Source organism: Rattus rattus, chromosome 1, assembly GCF_011064425.1.
Source record: "Rattus rattus isolate New Zealand chromosome 1, Rrattus_CSIRO_v1, whole genome shotgun sequence".
Taxonomy (NCBI): Eukaryota; Metazoa; Chordata; class Mammalia; order Rodentia; family Muridae; genus Rattus; species Rattus rattus.
Genome location: NC_046154.1, coordinates 17,997,936 through 18,019,849, shown reverse-complemented (window position 1 = coordinate 18,019,849; position 21,914 = coordinate 17,997,936). Strand labels below are relative to the sequence as shown.

Below are 21,914 nucleotides of genomic sequence, written 5' to 3'. Positions count from 1 at the left end.
CTCACCGTGGCGAGAGTTTGCCAGGAAATGACTCCTAGAACAGCCAGTGCTGTCCCGTCCCTTCGACAGGCAAGCACAGCATATTCTAGAGGCTCTGGTGAACAGGAGGTCTGAAGTCAGAGGCACTCTGGGTTCTGACAGATCCCCACAGAGATGGGAATGTCCTATGTCTGTTCTGTTGCAATCTGATGCCACCAGTCCTGTGTGGAGAGTGCTGGAAATGACTTGTCTGAGTGAATGGGGAAAGCATTTTCCCTTTAATTTAAATCAGAATAGCCATGTGTGACCAGTGGCAGCCACATGGATTGGCACGGGATTGGCTCTGATCACGTGTGTTCTCTTAAAACTATCCAATAGTTTTTGTCACTGTCACCAAACTGGCCTGAATTCTTTCCTTATTAGCCAGACCCCAGAAAAGGTGTCTAAGTTCAGGCCACTTCTCCATCACCTTCTTCTCTCTAGGCATCCCCAGAAGTCAAGCCAGAGGTCAGTACTATTATTGGCTCCCCAGTCTCCTTGAAGAACCAATCTACTCTCTATGCTCTGGAAAGTCTCTGTCTGTCTCTGTCTCTGGTCTCTCTCTGTGTGTCTCTCTGTCTCTGTCTCTCTGTCTCTCTCTGTGTGTCTCTCTCTGTCTCTGTCTCTCTGTCTCTCCCTCTGTCTCTCTGTCTGTCTCTCTGGTGCTGGGAATTGAACCCAAGACCTTGCGCATGCTAGGCAAGCACTCTACCACCAAGCTACTCACTCAGGCTTCTTTGCCTTGGAAAAACTCTGATGTCTACTACTTGGACAATTTTCTAGAGCAGAGCAGAGGCACAAGGCTCGGCACAGGCATGGACTGATGTGTGCCCACTGGGCTGAGCGAGCAGGGCAGTGGTAGCCTCACAATGTCTCTGCTTTTCCCTTCTGAAGCAATTGGAGGCCTAGGCCTGGCTGGGCCTGTGGGATCTATTCATCTCGTTCCAAGCCCGGCTCTGTAAACTCATTCAGGAGCTGGGGGAGGAAGAAGGAGGGGAGTAACAGGGGCCTGGAGACAAAAGGCCCTGGGCAGTTTGCTGTTTGTGGCCAGACTTCTGGAAGGGAGGTGATGAGGCAGGCTGAGGGGCTGGGCTGGTAGTGGGGGACGTCCACTGGAGGAGGTTGGGGCTATCCTGGTTGCCTCTCCCACACCCTCTAGAAATTCTGCCCAGCCCCAAATCCTGCAGCCTCTACCTGAGTAGGTCAGTTCTTATCTCTCTCTCTTCAGCTGGCTCTGAGGGAAAAGAGAGAGACCAGAACAGCAACAGTCGGAGGGAAAGAAAGCTGGCAGCATGGAGCCTCTTTCCTGGAATTTCCTTCCTTCCCTGCACCCCTCCTCCCCATCACAGGCAGAGCACAAGGGCTCCTCTGGTCCCAAGGAGAGCAACCAGACAGCCAGCCACCACCCAGTCCAGCTACAGAATTAAAAGAGCCGGGCATTTGGCTCTGGTGGTCAATTTGCATATGATTTGCATACATCTGCATACCCCCACTCCAGAGGCCTTCAGTCAAAGGATGTGAAATGAAATAAAATAAATTAATGTAGCCTACCATAGCCCCATACAGAGGGCCTGACACTTGTCAGAGATGTAACCAATGCTTTAAGCTGTCAGTGTGGGGGGGGGCAGGGGGTGGGGAAGGTAGACTTGGCTGGGCAGAAGGAAGATGGACTCTGTTATCCTGCTAAAAAGCTCATGACAGACTATGCCTCTGGTTTAGAGAGCCACAGGGACACCTTCATGGATGGCCCCAGCCTGGCCTGGTATTGTCTCTCTTCTGGAAGCTGTCTCCTCAGAAGAACCGTCATCTCCCCCAGCATGATGACTGCTGGGGGCAATGGAGTGCTTTGGGGCCTGTGGTCTCTTCCCATTTCTAATTCTACCCCACCAAGGACAGTTCCTATAAGACCATGGCTACCTCCCTCTGACTCCACCCAGGGATGAGGGAGTGTGGGATGTGACCCCAGTATCAGCCAGAATCTGGGTACGTTTGTCCCAGTCTCTCGCCGTTTTCAGTCTGTGACAGCCAAGCAACCCTCATAGCCTGTGAGTCCACAGACAACACAACCCATGGCAAGTTGTCCTGCTGGCCTTGACCGGGTACCGTGGGTTCAATCAAGTGTGTAGGTCTGTAGGGCATGGGTGGAAGACACCAGAGCTGGTTCCAACTTGGCAGGGTTATGATACTGAGACAGAGGACAGGTTTGGGTTAAAAGGAACACAGCCATAGCCAACAATGACACAAGACTTGTCAGCCAATGGCAAATCAAAGACCAGAAATTCAAGATGGAGGTGAGGCAGGCACTGAGGAAGGAGGGCATGGGGAACAGTCTGAGTTGGGAGCATTGTGGTGCCCAGAGCTCCCTCTCCCTTTCACCCCAAGTTTCTAGGCGCCGTGGTTGAGTGCCAGATAGAGTAGCCAAGGATACCCCTGAACTTCTGACCCTCCTGTCTCTATGCACGGCACCAGGTTTTATACCGTGCTGGGGACCAAAACGAGGGCTTCATGTGTGCCAGGCAAGCTCTCCTCCCACTGAGCCACACACCCGCCCCACTGAACGGTTACCACCGGGAATCTTTAACCAGGAGGCAGGAGTCCACTCTGCCCACATTCTATTTCCACATGCCCCACAGGCAAAGCCTGGCTTTTATTTTTTTTTTTAACTGTTAGAAAAAAAAAAGAGATTTTCATGACAAGAGAAAATTATACAGAATTCTAGCTGCCGGTTTCCCCCGCACGGCATGTTTGGGGATGTGAATGTGTCCTCTCATTCAAGCATTGTCCCCAAATTGTGTGGAGGAGTTGGACTCCCTACGGTCAGCAGAAAGGAAGATGCTTACAGTGTTGGCCTTTAGTGGGAAATGATACCAACCGTTGGATTAGATCCCAGGAGAGGAATTGTCTGTGGTACCCCTGAGGTTGTGGTACCCTCCAAGCCTGCTTTCTTGGAGTCAGGACCCTGCTCCTCAAAGGGACACCAGACTGGGATACCCCATTCAGACACACAGAGATTCACCCAACTGTGGCTGGAATGGCTTCTTGTGCCCAAGACCCAAAGCTGTCACCATTGGCACCTGGGTCCTGGACAGATGATACCTGTGTATCTTGAGCCACTTCCCTCCTCAGGCTTAGATATCGGGTGCCAGGTGCCAGGTGCCAGGTGCCAGGTGCCAGGTGGCAGGCGTCAGGCTGGATCTTGTGCAGTAAACTTGTGGTAGAAAAATCTCTGAAACACATTGTGCTTTCTGGTTGTTTGAGACAGACTCACACTATGTAGCCCAGGCTAGCCCTAAAACCAGCAAACCTCTGGTTTCCGCCTCCTGAGTATTGAGCTGTGCATCACCACACCTGGCTGAAAGGCAGTTTTAAAGACAGGAAGCCTTCCTGACTGCTCTCTCACACCAAAAGCATAGCCAGAGCATCCTGCTTAGGACCACATCAGTACCATTCTCAGGGGCACACTGTTCCCAGGGCTTGTGCATTTCTCAGTAACTTCTACTGGGGTGCAGATGGATTCCTGGGGTTATCAGAGGTACAGAAGAGACCAGAGAGAGACAGAGAGCAGAGGGCACCTTACTGGTGGAGGGATGTAACCTTGCCTATAGATTTGTCACAGCCCTAGGACACAAAGACAGTTATGCCACTTACCCGGTACCACACGATCTCACGCATGCGGCCGTCTGTCTTGAAGTTGCACTTCAGGGTCACTGCATCCCCGGCCACCACAGGGGGAAGGGGCTCAATGTTCACTGTCAGGTAGCCTGTGGAAGGAAGGAGACAGGAGATGAGACAGGCAAACATAGTAGGTAGCTTAGCACCCTGGATCCCCCACCTACACCAAGCTATACCATCAAGCTCCAAATGGTGCAGTAGGGTGGGCCCTTCCTAGCAACGCTTAGCAGCTGCCTTTGGGTGACCAAATACATCCTGAAATTCAGGCCAGTGGGCCTGTCCAGCCTGAACTGGTTTCAGATGCTTGCAGTCAAGGCGACCAATGAGAGAATGAACTTAGAGGACATGCCCTGGGCAGCATCTTATGCTTGTGCATGATTGGCCGTGTGTATGATTAAGATCATATGCATTGTGGGAAAAGACATTCACACAAATAAAGGTTCCCATAATCCAAGCTTGTATATCAAAAGAGAATACTGCCCCCGCCCCACGCGAACACCCACCCCCTCCTCTTCCTGAACCCTCAAAAGGAGCAGGGGTCAGCCTCCTCTGGAGCATAGCCCTGCTCCCTGGCCTGCACTTTCAGCTTTGTGACTTGAACTCCTTCCTATTTTGCTATTTATATGGATTCTTCCATCCTTTGAGTGGAACACTGAGGGACTAAGAATCCCATCTGAACATTGACCACCACCTGCAGCAGGGACATAAGGTAGGGGCTACAGAAAGGGCGGGCTTCCTGTGTGGAGGTCGCTGCTCCCCCCTCAGCCTGTGAGAAGATGATCTCATTCCCCTCCCTCTCACTGGCTTTTCCCTTCTGCCAGCTCCTTGGCTCCCATAGATTCCCAGATTAGGAGTACTCCTTACTGAAGAATTTTCCCCAACAGTAGGACGTCCGTCCATCTACAAGACCCACAGAGAGCCCTCGAGACAGTTCAGTGGGAAACACACTCGCCGGGCAAGCTTGATAACCCAAGTTCAATTCCAAGAATCCACAGTTCAAAGAGGACAGACTCCTGAAAGCTGTCCTCTGACCTACACACACACACACACACACACACACACACACACACACACACACACACACACACAAACACACACACACATAAATACACATACACACATAAACACACACAAATGTACACAGATACACACATACATGCACACACACACATACACACATAAACACACACAGACGTACATAGATACACACATACATGCACACTCACACACACACACACACAAACACACACACATACACATACACACACATACACACACACACACAGATGTCCACAGATACACACATACATGCACACACACATACAATACACATACACACATAAACACACGCAGATGTACACAGATATACACATATATGCACACACACACATACACACATAAACACACACAGACGTACATAGATACACACATACATGCACACACACACACACACACACACACACACACACACACACACACACACAGAGGGGTTGACAAAGAACCTAAAACTCTCACTTCAACTGGGACAAGAGACAATTTATTCTGAAGCTAAATATGGGTGGCCATGGCCTGGGGTCACAGATTTAGGTTACCCTGAATTCCATGTTCCAACACAGAAGCAGTTTCATGAAGTTTTTCTAGTAACAGAATGAAGAAAGTCACGAGTCAAGGCGTTTTTGAAATACAATGGCGGAGCCATCGGATGGGGATTACAGCACAGGAGCAACCTCTGTCACGGGCCTCAGATGGCAGCTGGCAGTTGGCTTAGCTCTTCGGTTGGGGGAAGCTCATGCTCTGCTAAGAGAATGCGTTTCCAAAAGGGTTTGACTTGATGAAAGATCACACTCAGAAGTGGGAGTGGAAAGGAAGAAAGTGGGGGTTAGACACCTCAGAGAAATTGCAATCAAACTTTGGTCCTGCAACAGCCTACCCTCTCTAACTTTTATGGAAGGTGTGATTTCTTCCTGGAAACCTTTGTTCCTACAAATAAGAGATAAAAATGTAAGACCTTCTGAGACCATGGTTATAGGGCCTGCAGAAAAGGGAAAACACTTGACGCAGTGTCTCCACACCTCCTTGCTTGGAAGGCCCCTTCATTGGCCCAGCACAGGGTCCCCAAGGCACACTGGGATCTGGTCCACCCAATATTCTGTTCCAGTTTCAGAGCCACTAACTCCTAGGAAAGAGGCCCTGGAATGCCACCACTGGCTTCTTTAGCACCCTGCATCCTCACGCCCACATGCCCAGATACTCAAGGGAGGGCAGGTCACATGCTAGGTCATGGGGGTGCCAACTAAAGGGTACAGAGTTGGGAAGGAGTCTTGGATATCTACAAGCACCCCATTAGCCACACCTTGGGGATGTTGCTGTGTCCACACTGCCATGCAGTCTAGTGAGACCTCCGGCTCATTCCTCCACCTCCCCGCCTCCATCCCAGAAGGCCACATGCCCGCTCCAGCTTGGCGGGGACTTCATTCTGGGGCTGATCAATCCTGGCTCATTTGATCGGCTTCCCACTGCTGATGTCCGCCTATTGATTGACTAGATCAATCCAGTCCAATCATCTTAATGAGAAAAGCAGCCGGGATGGGCTGGGATTTCAATTGTGCAGGCAACCTGAGCGGATCGAGCCCCAGGGGCCTGACCCCTGCATGTAGCTTAATGGGTCCAACACTCCGAGAGGCAAAAACAAGAGTAGACCTCAGAGATCAATGTGGAAGTGGGAATTGAATTGGACCTGCATGGCCACAGCTCTAGAGCAGGGGCTGAAGACAAGGGCTCACTCTGGGGCCCTCTCTAATGTAAGCTGAAGTCATGTTCACGGAGAGCCCCTGAGGCCAGGAGGGCTAAGAAAGTAGCCGCCATTCCTCTGCGAGGCCAATCTTCCGGTCACCTTACAACACATTTGTTTATGTGCCCTGAGCAAGACCTGGAGTGGCGCAGATGGGACCACGTTCTCTGAGAAATACAATGGAGAAATAGAGGCAGTATCATGTACTTGCCATTGGGGACCAGATAGGGATGGGAGGAGAGGCAGAATTATGAGAGGGAGCGGGGCGTCTGGGTGCAGCTTCTGTGATCCAGGTCCCAAATTGTGTCCAACAAGGAAACCATATCATCAACCCAAAGGACCTGGAGGAACTGGAAGGCTCCTGGGCAAGCCAAGCCTGTTTGATTACATCATTAAATGTGTCACATATGTCCAGCATGACAGTTCTTAAGAGGAGGTGTCACCTCCAACACTTACAGGAGAACAGAGAGGTTTATTGTCCATGTAGGGGTGGGTGGGGGTCAATGGAGTCAGACGGAACACATCCAGACACCAGGATCTTGACACAAAGCAGACTTATTAACCTGGAGGGACAAGGGGTATGGAGAGTGCTTCTTCTGGACCAGAGATAGGCAGACGGCAGGTGTTTTGCAACAGTGGGTTTTTACGAAGAAAAGGGGGCATGTCTGTGCTAGACTGAGTTGGTATGAGCTGATTGGACAGGTTAGCCAGTGTAGCCAAATACTGAGTTTTGATAGCTGGACTTCTGTGGTCATTCTCAGGAATGAGTCAGTGGGCCAAGTAAGGGAGTCTAGACCTTGCGGGCTAGCTTTCAAAATGTAAACTAACAGTCTAGCAAGGGAGAGGAAAGGGGGCGCCATGTTTGCTGTGCCCGGGCCTGTTAGAGAGAGCCCTTTAGTCCCAGTTAGGGTCTCTATCACTGTGATGGGGCTACAACCAAAAGCAAGCTGGGGGAGGGAAGGGTTAACCTGGTTCACACTTCCACATCACTGTCCATCATACAAGGAAGTCAGGACAGGAACTCAAGCCGGGGCGGAACCTGGAGGCAGGAGCTGATGCAGTGGCCATGGAGGGGTGCTGCTTACTGGATTGCTCCCCGTGGCCTGCTTTCTTACAGAACCCAGGGCCACTGATCCAGGGATGGCACCACTCACAGTGGGCTGGGCCCTCCCCCATCCATTACTAATTAAGAAAATGCCCCACAGAGGACCTTACTTGGGCATTTTCTCAATTGAAGTCCCCTTCTTTCTAGCTCGTGCTGACATAAAACTTGCCAACACACATATTAACCGAGGGAATCACACACTGGAACTGAGGTTCACATCCGGTCCTCTCCACTCCGTGCCAGCAGGTTCCACCCTATCAAGCCACAGCCTCTCTCCAGGGACAGCAGAGATGAAGGAACGTGCAAACAGACTCATGGGAACCTGCAGCCTGCATTCTTCTGCTCTGCTCTAGAATTCCAGGGGTTGGGGGTGTGACTGAGGAAATCACACAGCTCTCCAGTTACTGATCCCACCAGGCATGGCTTGGTCATCCAGCCCTCTTTCTCAGTTTCCCCAATTTTGAAGTGTACACAGGAGCTGAGCACCACCAGGCCAGGTAGGTGATGGGCTCACAACCAGAGGCTGGAGGAAGAGAGGTCTGTGTTCTTGCATGAGTGAGTTGACGGAGCAGGGATGGTCAGTCAGGGCCATGGAGGACCACTGTTCACTGCTGCGATATGAGAGAGTTGGGGGTAGGGAGTGAGTGAGCACAGTTACCGGTCTGGAGATGGGGCCGAAGTGTGAGCAATGCCAGCAGATGATGTCATAAGCAGTGGGGATCCCTGGGTATGGCAGGCCAGCCTCTCCTCCCCCTGCATGGGTATGAGGCAGGGTTGCAACAGCAGAAGTGCTGTACAAGATGGACACATTGGTGCGTGGTTCTCAGGGGTGAGTGAGTCGCTTTGGAGTCGGTAGAGACGGAGCTTCTGACTCCCACTTCCGGCAGTCAAATTCTGCAGCCACCTACTTCTGAGGAACGATTGGCCAAGGAAATGACACCTATCTCTCCTTAATAAGCTGGTCGTGGAGTTTGTGATTGTTGATACTAATTGTTCACTTGAAAGAATCTGGAATCACCTGGGAGATGGGGCTCTGGACATGTCCGTGGGGGTTTATCCTGATTATGTTGATTGAGGCAGTAAGACGTGTCCACTGAGGGTGGCACCATTCCCTAGGCAGGGAGTCTGGGCCTGTGTATGAGTAGGGAAAGCAAGCTGAGCGCCAGCAGTGTGTGCATTTGTTGCTCTCTTCTTAATGGAGATCAATATGATCAGCTGCTACGAGCTCCTGCTGCCTCAACATCTCCACCCTGATAGAATGCACCTTGAGCAGTGGCCTGCTTTTGGTGGAGTATTTGATCACACACAGCAGCAGGACAAGAAACTAAGACAGGGTATCCTGATGACAGTAACACTGCCCTCCATCATGGAGCTGGTGCTCCGGCAGACAAAGCCATCTTTGATTATCAAGAATACAGCAACATGGAGATCTCTGTGAGGAGGGAGGAATTATCAAGGCAATGCCAGGGAGAGAAATGGAGGAGAGGCCTTCCGAACAGGAATTCCCAGGAAGCTTCTCTGAGAAGTCTGAAGTTATGGCATATATGAGTCAAGTAGGGAGAGCGTGGCAGACAGGACACAAGTGGAACAGAGGCCTTCTGGGGTTATGTGGCGGACTCCAGGCTTGGGCCATGGTGGGAGATTCTTCCCAACATTCTACAAACTTGGAGCAAGTCTCAGGCAGAGCTTCGTATGGGACTACAGTGCAGGGGAGTAGGATGTGACAAGGGAGAGGCAGAAGGTAAAGGGCACGCCCTCTCCTGGCCCACTCCTAAGCAGCTCATTGGTGCTTTTCCCAGGCTCCTGGTTATTTCCCCTCCCTGCCTGCATACACACTGAGTCCAGGCACACTGGGTGCTGAGGGTCCTGGACTTCTAGGGAAGGCAGATCTCCTGTGTGGAAGTCTTTCTAATTTGTCCACAACTTTGGTTTGCATTGTTTTTACCAACTGGGGAGCAATGTGTGTGTCTGTAGGAAGTTACAATGAAATCGTGCCAGAGTGCGACTGTCTGCTCATCTGTCTCTCTTCTTGGTTATCCCCGGGAGACTGAAACAGGGTGATGAGGAAGGCTGATTTTCCAGCTCTCTTAACTACTCATGGCCCTGTCAACAAGGCTTTGCTCTTCTGAACTGTGAAACACTTCGTTCCATGGTATGTGGAAGGCAGCAGCCAAGCTGGGTTTCGAACCCAGATCTTCCTGGCTTTCTAAAGCTAATCTCCTCCCACCCACCCAGCACACACACCTTTTGCCACCACCCAGAGCAGAGTCACATGACTTAATAAGGTCCGTCAAGACTCAGGGGAGCTGCCTATGCCCAATTTGTGGCTTTGTTAACTGCTAGAGTGTTTTTATTAGAAGGTGGTTCTCAGGCCAGGCTTCTGAGGAGGACCTAGGGGAGGACTGGGCCAAACATCCTTACCTATCACAGGACGTGGGACCTCTGTGGTAGTGTTTCTTCCTATGGGAGGCAGACATGGATCTACTGAGTTCAAACCAGCAAAGACAGGTGTGGGTCTCACTGCCCAGCTACTGCCCACATGCGGGGTGAAACCAAGCGTCCTAGCCACTGGCCTCTTCTCCTTCTAGGTCAGTCCCAGGAAGGAAAGACAGAGGCCAGCATCTTGACAACAATGTGACAGAAGATGATACAGTGGGGCTTTTATGGTGCATGCCCTGGATCAGTGCCAAGGGGCCTTGTGGAACCCCCAACCCTGACCTGGGCTGCATGTGGGTGGGCCAGAGGCGTCGGAGCAAGTGGGGTGGGGGTACAGGCTCACCCATCAGTCTAGGGTGTTGAGGACAAAGAGAAAAGTGCAGGGAGCTGTACCTGGTTCCAGCCTTATGGGCCTCAGGCACATTCTTTGTCCATGAAACAATGGATTTTTAGAGCCTTTCTGCTCTGCAGAATTCCTCCTCAGATGCCAAGTCAGCCCGAACCGGTTCAGATGCAGAGGCCTGGCCGGGGCACATGGTTACTTTCCTTCCTGCGTAGCCCTCATCGCTTGTCTGACAAGTGTATCCACCAATTACTCAGAGAGCAGAGGCAGATGGACTCTGTGATAGCAGGCATTCTTCCCTGCCAGCCAGCTCCGACGCTGAGCCCTGCTGAGCACAGTATCGGGTGGGGTGGACCGGGGGCAGAGCTGGCTCTATCCTAACTAAGCAGTTCTTAAGCACACACTAGGCATGGCTGCCTTCTGTATCTCTCACAGTGCACAGGCCGCTCGAGGTAAGATACGTGTAGCAAATCGTAGGGCTATTTAGGTAGGCACCACACACATCTGCTTCGGGGTGATGACTGAAGCTTCTTCCCTTGGAAGCCTAGAAGCATCATGGAGTCACTTTCAGAACGCCATGCTCAAAGCTATGACTGGACTTGGCTTCAACCTGACCCCACAGGGGATGAGTCAGCAAGGGAACCCAGAGAAGCATGGCTGCCTTTAGTTTGATTGTGTGCAGAAACATGACGAGATGTCTGCAAACTGTCTAGTTGGTCATATCTCCATTTCGCCAACTGGTCCAAGAGCGACCCTGTGTAAATTACCATAGGCTCACCTTCTAGTCAGGCATGGTGGCACATGCGTGCAATCCCAGCACACAGGAGGTGGAAGCCGGAGGAACAGGAGTTCAAAGGTGTCACGAGTTCAAGACCAGCCTGGGCTACATGGGACCCTGTCGTAAATGACACCACAAACTGGCCGTGGAACTCTTTCTGTCGGACATCACTCATGCTTGGAGATCTCACAAGGACAAAATGAATTCTTTCCTGTTGACTATCCCATGGTCAGAGAGGACAAGGTTCTCGGGGACCATCAGAAATGCCTCGCTCTTGTAAGCTGAGGTCTATGGTGCCTTCAAGTCTTCCAGCCTGTCTCTGGTTGTGCCTTTTGGGCTAGGTCTGTGCCAGCTGAGCACCCAGGGGCCTCTCATGGCTGCAGGCCAAAGACTCCTTTTAAGGAGAAAGCCAGCCCTGGATGGTGAGCAGCTGCCTGGCAGCCTCCCTTCTTCAGGATGCTGCACAACGTGCCCATGGGTCAGCAGGAAGTACAGGGCAGAATCAGCATGACAGGCTCTGGCAGGGAGCACTCACCATCAGGGAGCACTCACCTGTAGGGAGCACTCACTGGCAGGAAGTACTCACTGGAAGGAGCACTCATCGGCAGGGGGCACTCACTGGCAGTAACCCAGGGAGAACTTTCAGCTTAACAGACTCTGACAGGGAGCACTCACCATCAGGGAGCACTCACCTGTAGGGAGCACTCACTGGCAGGGAGTACTCACTGGAAGGAGCACTCATCGGCAGGGGGCACTCACTGGCAGTAACCCAGGAAGAGCTTTCAGCTTAACAGACTCTGACAGGGAGCACTCACTGGAAGGAGCACTCACCGGCAGAGAGCACTCACTGACAGTAACCCAGGAAGAGCTTTCAGCATAACAGGCTCTGACAGGGAGCACTGGTGACCACCTGAGAGGAGCTACAGGTCAGCAAACCCAGGGTGACAAATGGAGCTGCCATGGCTTCCCAGATGCTACCCTGTAACTCCCAGCAATCTCCATCTTGACCATGGCCCAGCTTTTGCAGGTCACTCTCTCTGCTGAGCACCTGGCTCCAAGCTTTCTCTTCCATGCGCATGCCAGGAGCCTTTGCCCAGAGTGATGCAGTCAACCTTGGTGCCTACCCCCCTGGCAATGGAAGATACAACATGGCCCAGCACATGGCATAGATGCCTTCTACACCCTCAGAGTGTAGCACCTAAGTGATAGGGTACTTCCTCTGTGCCTCAAGCACCTTGCTTCTTCCTAGTAAACCCCTTTCCTCTTGTCTGAGGAGCCATCAAGACCTGGATGCTGCAGATAGCACATCCAGAGTCCAACTGCCTCACCCTCCATCCCCACCTCCCCGGTTCCGGTACCGCCTCTCAATGGCTGATCTACTGCAGCGTCCTCCCGACAAGTCCCAGCCCTGCCCTACCTACCACTCCGACTTTACACCCCTCACCCTCAACTTGTTCTGTGCCCCTCCCTACTCACAAGAAGCCCAGCTGATCTCTGAGTCCGCTCAGCACGTCCCCGCCTCAGGACCTCACCCATGACTCCTCCACTGCCCAGCGTCACGTGGCTTTCCCCACGTGGCCCAGTGCCTCGGCTCTTCTCTGTTCATGCCTCTTCTCTAGAGAAGTCTTCCTCAGTAGGAAGACATCAGTGCACACAAGATCGCATCTCTGTCTTCCTTCCACCCTTGACCCCTGTTTATTTCTCCAAAACATATATCCCTGCCTGTCTCCGTTTACTTGTTTGTCCTGTTGGTGTCCCTGCACCCCCAATGTGTATCTCCATCTCTTCTCCCATGCTCTGAAAGCCGCCTCGTCTGATGTCCTCAAGTTCACTTGTCTCTCCCTGTCACCTCCGTTCAGTTACTCTCCATCTCCATGATCTTATACGGTATTTGGGGGAGGGAAGCGTCAATCAGGGAGAGAGAGTAGGAGTTGGCTTCAGCCTTTAAACTCTGAGAAGCCATCCCAAGGAAAAGTCCACACGTCCTGAACCTCTCTAGACAGGGCCACCCAACCAGGAGGGGACCAAAGAAGCTTGCAGAGGACATTCTCATTCAAACTGTCACATTCAGGAAGTTGAGAGAGGGCAGGAAGTGGGGCTGGACTAACAAACGTCAATGCCTGTCAGAAATTCACTTCCCCGGTGAGACTCCACCTCCTTTCCATAATCTTTCTAAATGATGTCACCAGATGGAGACCAGGTATTTAGACACCTCAGGCTGTGGAAGCACTCACGTCCAACCCCTGAGCCTGTGGAAGCGCTCATAGCCAACACACAACCCTGTGGAGCACTCATTTCTAACACAGGAGCCCGTGGAAACACTTACATCCCACACAGGAGCCTGTGGAGCACTCACGTCCAACACACGAACCTGTGGGAGCACTGGCATCCATCAGCAGCTCCTTCCTGCCACAGTCCCCTGATGCCTGTTCTAGACCGATGACTTTGACCTTCTAAGAGCCGGCCACCTAACCCCCAATTACTCTCCAATGCCCAGCATCTTTCGGTGTCTGCTTCTCCACCTCACGACGGGGGCTGTGTCTGCCACCAGATGAGGGGGATCTTGGTGGGCAGGGACACTCTCAGCTCTGTCCCGAGTACCAAGCGATGAAGACGGTTGAGAGACCTTGTCTCTCAGGGATCAGCGTGAATCCCACACTGTGACTCAAACCAAGGGGATATGTGGGCTGTGGTTATTGGGCCTCCACCTGCTGGTGGGGCACCAATCACGGGACTCAGGGCCTCGTCAATTCCTGACGCCCCTCCCCCTGCCGAGGTCCGGGATTTATCTGCACCTGGCAGCAAGAGAGCTCCGTGCATTACCACTCATGAGGAGATGAGGTCACCCCTATCTCATGAAGATAAATATCATATTGCAGGGCCACCGACAGCCTCCCCGGGCTCCTGCACTGCGTAATTACTGTCGCAATAAATATTATTACAGGGAACCAATTACGGCAGGCGCACCTTGCAGGCAGGTACACGGGGGGTCTGTAAAATATGCCCTTCTGTGTGGCCTCACCAGTACCCCTGCCCGCTGTCTCTGAGGGCAAGAAGAAAGGGAGCCTCTCAGAGCAGAAAGCTACCCGCTCGGTCTCAGAGATGGATGGATCAGAACTGCCTCTTGCTCTCTCAGCGGCTGACTCTCCCTCAGTTTGAGAACGCCGCTCCCCGGGACCCTGCAGTGCAGAGTGCTGCTCTGTAACCTGCGGATTTGTTAATCTCACTCACTTCAGAGACTTCTAAAATGCAAATACTGAGGCCCTGTATCTGGTTAATGTCGTTCAATTTCCCTGCCCCATTGCCTTCCAATTCAGGATCAAGTTCGGAATCTGTCAAGGCCAACTGGGCCCCTGATGAGCTCCCCTCTCCCATCCCCTCAGACTCAATCAGTCTCACACCCAGCATTCGCTATCCTGAAACCCCCCACCAGGAGTTCTCCCGAGCCTTCTCCTCACCCCCACCTCCTTCTTCCTCCTTCTTTGAACTCAAGCTACATGGGTCCCATCATGAAGGTTCAGCATCTCTGTGCCTGGGATTACACCAGACTGACACTCCCTCCTAGAAGCTCCCAGTGGCCCACTCTGCTGGCGCCTGCCTGAGCATCTCTGTGGGAGCCTCTCTGTGGGAGCCCGCCTGACTTCCACTGAATATACCATGGGACTTATTCTCCATCCTCAGACACCTTCAGCTTCGTGGGTGGTGTAGTGGCTGCACCAGTGTGAAATTGAAGACCCCTCCCTTCCACCTCTCCCCTCCCCTCTGCCCCCTGCCCCTCCCCTCTCTCCCCCCCCCCCCCCACCCCTCCACAAGTCCCGCTCTAATTTTTCCATTGATCTGGAGATGAAGCCACAGCCCCAGGAAGGCTCTGCTAAGGTACCACGAGCTCTCTGCCTGTTTCTGTTCTGAGCCTTGGCCACTCTGAGTTACTCAGGCCTCCCCATGTGCAGCGGGCTTCCGTCCGTCCGTCAGTGAATAGATCTCTGTGCCTACCGTTCCCTCTGCCTGGCAAAACATTTCCCTGTCCCAATCGCCTCGCACCTTACCATGCCTTCAGGTGGTAGTAAAGGAGCTATTGGCCCTACGGCTACCATGACAGCTACCCTGACACACATCTCATCTTTGTCCTAGGCAGAGCCTCTTAAATCTGGGCCAGGTACCTCCCACAGCATCTACCAGGACCCCAGTGCAAGGCATGGCCACCCTGTCTCCCATACAGCTGGTTGTTCCCACAGAGCCAAGTGCCTGTCCCCACTATGCCTTCGTGCTTGCGGCTACCAGCTGACTCAAGACAAACTGGATGGGCATGGAACGGTGGGAAACATTTATAATCCTAGCACTCTGGAGGTGGGGCCAGGAGGGTTGTGAGTTCAAGGCCAGCCTGGACTACAAAGTGATGATACTCTGTCTCCAAGTAGATGAAGGCACAGATAACAAAAATATTCTACAGGTCTCATGGACGGCTAGCCTTGCAGATACTATCTGATTCTGCTAAGGCCTAAGGTCGGTCTGTCTTCCTTCCTTCCTTCCTTCCTTCCTTCCTTCCTTCCTTCCTTCCCTCCCCACCCTCTCCTCCTCTTCCCCCATCCCTCCCTCCGTCCTCCCTCTCCTCTCTCTCTCTTTCTCTCTCTCTCTCTCTCTCTTTCTTTCTTTCTTTCTTTCTTTCTTTCTTTCCTTCTCTCTTCCTCTGTTTTCTTTTTAACGCCCCCACCCCATCCTGGTCAAACTCACGATCTTGAACTGGTCATGCTCCTGCCTCCGTCTTCCAAGTGCTAACATCACAGACTTGGACCACTACGCGCTGGCTTACACAGTGCTGGGAATCGAACCCAGGACTTCAGGCATGCCAGGCAAGCACTCTATCGCTGAGCCACCTCCAGGCCCTTCTAGGCACTGTATCTGCCACCCCAACTTTGTTCTAGGCAGGAGCATCCACAGAGAGACACACCTCACTCCACTAGGCTCCTGGCCCCTGAAGTCCCAGCAGAAGTTCAGTTCAGCCTTGGGCTCCTAGGGACCAAAGCCCTTTTAGTGTGACAGGAACATGCCTGATGCCCTGGACCCTCCTCTATAATTCGGCTTCCTCGCCAGAACCCCCTCCCTGTGATCTCTAGCCAACTCATCGAGTCCCCTCGTCAAAGGCAACAGACGTCGGGAATCCTGGGCGTATTAATGTATTATTCATGGTGAATGTATTATTTATCATTAGTTTGTTTATTTATTATTAATTTGTGCTTCATTATTGATAATGATGTAGTTAGACTATTAATAAGGAGACCCTGGGGCGGTTCCCAGACACCTGAGGCTCCCCCATCTCCCCACAGAAGACAAAGTGAGGGACTTTCCTTCCCATTTTATGAATAGGAGACACTGAGGCCAGAGTAGGCAGGATTTGCTCAGTTCATTCTCCTCCCTCAGAGCAGGTAGGACCAGCTCTATCCATCCTTCTGCTTCAGGGCAGGCAGTACCCTCTCAGTCCATCCTCAGGGAAGGTGTTGCTTGGGAAAACACTTTACAGGGCCACAGGTACATATACCTGCAGACTGCAGCTGCCACTCATGGCTCTATCCAGATCCTGTGGTCTTGTATCCACGCCAGCCTCTCTAACCCAAGTTTATGTTGGGATCCTCACACCTCTCTTGTGATATCTACTCTGTGCTACACATGGGCCTTCCAAACCTACACACACACACACACACACACACACACATACACACACACACACACACACACATGCACCAGCACCCAGTAAGAAACATTTCCCAGTGTCCCTTGCAGATTGTCTTGGCCATGTGATCACATCCTAGTCAGGGAAGTGCAGCCACCAGCCCTGTGTCTGAGAACATGTAGTCCCACCATCTCTGCAGGCACAGAAAGGACTGGAATGATGTAGAGGAGGGAGTGGCCACAGCACAGAAGGAGCGTGTGTCTTTCCTATGTGTATCTCTATGGTCTCTGAGTCCAGGGGTAGGAATGTGCCGAAGGCTGGAGAGGCAACTGGACATGGGGAGGCTGCGGGTAGTCAGGGAGAAAGAAGAGAGACTGCTCATCTCTTTACATAGATGACCAGACAAGTCTCGTCTTCATTTGCAATGGTTAGAAGACAAGTCCTCTTGGCCTCGGTCAACTCAACTGAGAAATGGACTGAGGTGCTTACTCCTCAGGACAAGTTTTGAGGCTAAGAAGAGAGAAGAAGGTGATCTGTATGGGAATGTTGTCAGGGACTTCTGGTGACCTTGAATTTGGGAGTGAGACAAGCCCATAGCAGCTTCTGACTTCCATGGGCTGACCATGTAACCCTGAGTGACTCATCCTGAGAATCCTCGGTCTCCACCTCTGTCAGATGCAGAGGACTCTGTTATAGCTGACAAGGGAGAGGTGGAAAGATAAACAGTTCAGAGCTATGCCTGGTACACAGGGACTTGGTCAATGTGATGGAGCTGGCCTTTGCTCCTGACCTCTCAGTGGCTCCATTCTCCTAGAGAGACTGCTTTATGGTTGTCTTTTGAAAGCTCCAAGGAGGGTGGATCAAGTGACCTGGATGCCTCAAGGGTCCACAAGCCACACTGTCCTCATTGGCTTCTTGCAGAGACTTCAAAGCAGGGACTGTAGAGGACATGGCTTGCATCCTCCATCTTCCCCTGTATCCTCCACCTGCTCCTGCACCCTGTACCTGCTCCCTCACCCTCCACCTGCTCCCTCACCCTCCACCTGCTCCCTCACCCTCCACCTGCTCCCTCACCCTCCACCTGCTCCCTCACCCTCCACCTGCTCCCTCACCCTCCACCTGCTCCCTCACCCTCCACCTGCTCCCTCACCCTCCACCTGCTCCTGCACCCTCCACCTGCTCCCTCTCCCTCCACCTGCTCCTGCACCTCACCCTCCACCTGCTCCCTCACCCTTCACCTGCTCCCTCACCCTCCACCTGCTCCCTCACCCTTCACCTGCTCCCTCATCCTCCACCTGCTCCCTCACCTTCCACCTGCTCCCTCACCCTCCACCTGCTCCCTCACCCTCCACCTGCTCCCTCACCCTCCACCTGCTTCCGCACCCTCCACCTGCTCCTGCACCCTCCACCTGCTCTCTGCACCCTCCACCTGCTCTCTCACCCTCCACCTTCTCCCTCACCTTCCACCAGCTCCTGCACCCTCCACCTGCTCCCTCACCCTCCACCTGCTCCCTCACCCTCCACCTGCTCCCTCACCTTCCACCTGCTCCCTCACCTTCCACCTGCTCCCTCACCCTCTACCTGCTACTTCACCCTCAACCTCCTACTTCACCTTCCACCTGCTCCCACACCCTCCACCTGCTCTCCCACCCTCCACCTGCTCCCTCACCCTCCACCTGCTCCCTCACCTTCCACCTGCCCCTGCACCCTCCACCTTCTCCCTCACCTTCCACCTGCTCCTGCACCCTCCACCTGCTCCTTCACCCTCCGCTCACATGCAGCATCACAGGACAAATTTGTGAACCACAGGGAGGCGTCTCCGACTTGGAATAAAACTTAAAATATGGATGATAAGTCATTACAGAATATCTTAAAAGAAAAATAGTTATTACTCAAGAAACACAGACTAAGCTAGGATATAAACTGGTCTTAATAAGTAAAATGAGGCAATTTAATGAAAAAAAATTACAATTTAAAATAGGCCTCCATTAAATAATAATGTCTCATAAACACAGAAGTCCTTCAGCATATAAGAATTAATTGCAAGGGCTTGGGAGCTGAGGGCAACAGAAAGGGATCTTTCTTTAATGTTTTTGTCCTTTTTTTTTCTCAAAAAAAAAAAAAGTAACTGGCATTGCACAGGATTACCTCATTCTGGCGCTGAAGGCTTAGAAATTTGAAGAGTTTGTGTGGTGACAATTCTGCTTCCTTGACCCTGTTATTTTAAGATGTGATCTGAAAGATATGCATTGCATCTGCTCCAAATGAGCTCATGTGACCAGAGTCTCCTGATGACCAAATGGAAATAGGTCTGCTTTTCTGGTTTGCAGCACAGCACCCCCCACACTCACTCTCTCTCTCTCTCTCTGTCTGTCTCTCTGTCTCTCTGTCTCTCTGTCTCTCTGTTTCTCTCTCTCTCTCTCTGTGTGTGTGTGTGTGTGTGTGTGTGTGTGTGTGTCTGCAGTGTCTGTATGGGCACCTGTTTGTACATGTGCCTTGTGTGTGTGGGAGGGATGACAACCAGTGTCCATGTTTGCATGTGCATATGGAGGCCAGAGGACCAGTTGGGTGTCTTTCTCAGTCACTCTCCACCTTCTTTTTTGAGACACGTTCTCTCACTGAACCTGGAGCTCTTTGAAACAATTCTATTAGATTGCCTGCTTAGCTGTCTCTAGGGATTCATCAGCCTGCCTCTGCCTCTGCCTCTGCCTCTGCCTCTGCCTCTGCCTCTGCCTCTGCCTCTGCCTCTGCCTCTGCCTCTGCCTCTGCCTCTGCCTCTGCCTCTGCCTCTGCCTCTGCCTCTCTGCCTCTACCTCTCTGCCTCTGCCTCTGCAACTGCCTCTCTGCCCCTCCTCTGCCTCTGCCTCTGTCTCTCTGCCTCTGCCTCTCTGCCTCTGCCTCTGCCTCTCTGCCTCTGCTTCTGTCTCTCTCTGCCTCTGCCTCTGCCTCTCTGCCTCTGCCTCTCTGCCTCTGCCTCTGCCTCTGCCTCTCTGCCTCTGCCTCTCTGCCTCTGCCTCTCTGCCTCTGCCTCTGCCTCTCAGCCTCTGCCTCTGCCTCTGCCTCTCTGCCTCTGCCTCTGCCTCTCTGCCTCTCTGCCTCTGCCTCTCTGCCTCTGCCTCTGCCTCTCTCTCTCTGTCTCTGCCTCTGCCTCTCTGCCTCTGCCTCTCTGCCTCTGCCTCTGCCTCTCTCTATACCTCTGCCTCTGCCTCTGCCTCTGCCTGCCTCTGCCTCTCCTCTGCCTCTCTCTCTGCTCCGCCTCCCTGCTTCTGCCCTCTGCCTCTGCCTCCCCAGAACTGGGGTTACAGACACATCCATTGCACCCCACTTTTACATGGGGACCAAGTGTGGGCCTTCATGTTTGTATAAGTTTGCCTCACCATGGAACACCCTGCCCAGCCCCCAGGTTAGACTCTCACTCAACACAGTACAGGTCTCACCCCTTCATTCTATAGTTCTTAACCAAGCATGAGTTTTGACTCTCAGGGAACATTTAGAGATGACTTAAAGACAGTTGGAGGGGAGCTGTTCTGTGAGATACCTTATGGGATGCAGCCCAGATCCAGATAACCGAGAGTCACTTGGCCCCAAATGTCAGTGATACAGAGGGCGAGAAGCCCAACACTGAAGGAGAGGTAGACTCCTGCGAAGGTTAGGGTGTGGAGTCAGGGATCCCCTGGCACAGCAGGGTCTTCCAAACTCAGGAGCAGCCGTCTGAGCCTGGAAATGCAGACTGCCTAGAGTTCATCATAGACAGTCTACCATCACAGCCCAGCTAAACTCCATCTCCACCCAAGTGGGTCAGCCCCTACCTCCTGCCGGGGGCATCTATCTGGACCTCTGGAATGTGTGTCGATTTGACAACCCAGAAGTGCTGTGAGAGACGTCCTTTGCAGTCGCCTTTGACAGAAGGCGTTCGTTCCACTAAGAAACAAAGCCACTGGGACTCCCTTCTCCGGGGAGCAATGGCTCCTCTCTCCTCTGCAATCACGCTCTGCCTGCTTGAAGGGAGAAGCAATCTGCTCGCCGTATTAATACTTTATTAAGTGCACGCAGCCAGCAAGATAAACATCAACCTATTGCATTTGTTCCATGATCGAGTGCTTGCCTGTCACTGGAGGCGCCTGGGGTCCGAGTTGATTGTCATTGGACTCCATCTCAATAGAGGCCAAAGTCCAGGTGGCAGGTGTTTCAGAATGGAGGGGCCAGGCCGGGAAAGGGCAGGTTGGACAGGTGAGCAGGACACATTTGATTATAGCCTCCAGCATGCAGGTCCCCTGCTCCTAGTGACAGCCTGGAGCTCAGACAAGGATGCCTGGGCTGTGTCCTGAGTTGAGCATTAGAATTCAGGGGCAGGGTAGAGCGAGCTCCAGCAATCCACCCCAAGGCACTTAGAATCTATGAACAATGAGCCTACAGTGTGCAAATAGTAACACCGTAGGTGTAGGGGATGGGGAGATCCAGACCAGCCTGTCCTTTTGATGGTTATGGGCTTGAGGTGGGGGTGTGGGGGAGTAGAGCAGGTCAGAGTTTTGTTTTGCTACTTTTCCAGGGGGCTCAGTCTTTTCATTTACCAATTGGGTGTCACCTCCTGATGCCGGAGATTGCAAAGTCACGCATCCAGTGGCCGTGTTCTCACTGTGGTAACTAACAGCTTCTTATAGGACAGAACTGATAGCAAGATGCACGGGTCCCAAGTGAGGATTGATGGATTTGGGCAGACATACACACCCAGAGGACCACCGATAGGACAGCCACCAAGACCATCCCAGCACTGAAAGCTCCCCCCTCCCCCATTCCCCACAGCTCCCAATGCAAGGACAGTGACCTGTTTCTACTGGTCATTAAGCCCAGGTCCTTTCTTATTGACCCCGTGTAAACAAGGTCACACAGCCGAGGACCTTCACGAACCGGTTTCACTTTCTCAACATCATGTACTTGACATTCGGGTCCATGAGGAAGTTTCTAGACTGGGTTAATTGAGATGGAAAAACCCACCCTGAGTGTGGGCAGCACTACCCATGGGGTGGGGTTCAGGGTTGAATCTAAAGGAGAGAGTGAACTGAGCTCCAAGATTAATCTCTGTCCCAGACCTGGGACACGTGA

At 52.5% G+C, this 21,914-nt stretch overlaps 1 protein-coding gene across 2 annotated transcripts in view; it reads right to left on the bottom strand.

The window, feature by feature from the left end:
* Positions 1-21,914, bottom strand: part of Igsf21 (immunoglobin superfamily member 21) — a 225,524-nt gene that overhangs the window by 129,671 nt on the left and 73,939 nt on the right. For both annotated transcript variants that reach the window (XM_032895319.1, XM_032895328.1), the window contains exon 2: positions 3,667-3,779. In XM_032895319.1, coding sequence (XP_032751210.1) covers positions 3,667-3,779 — 113 coding nt within the window. The remainder of the gene's footprint in view (positions 1-3,666; positions 3,780-21,914) is intronic.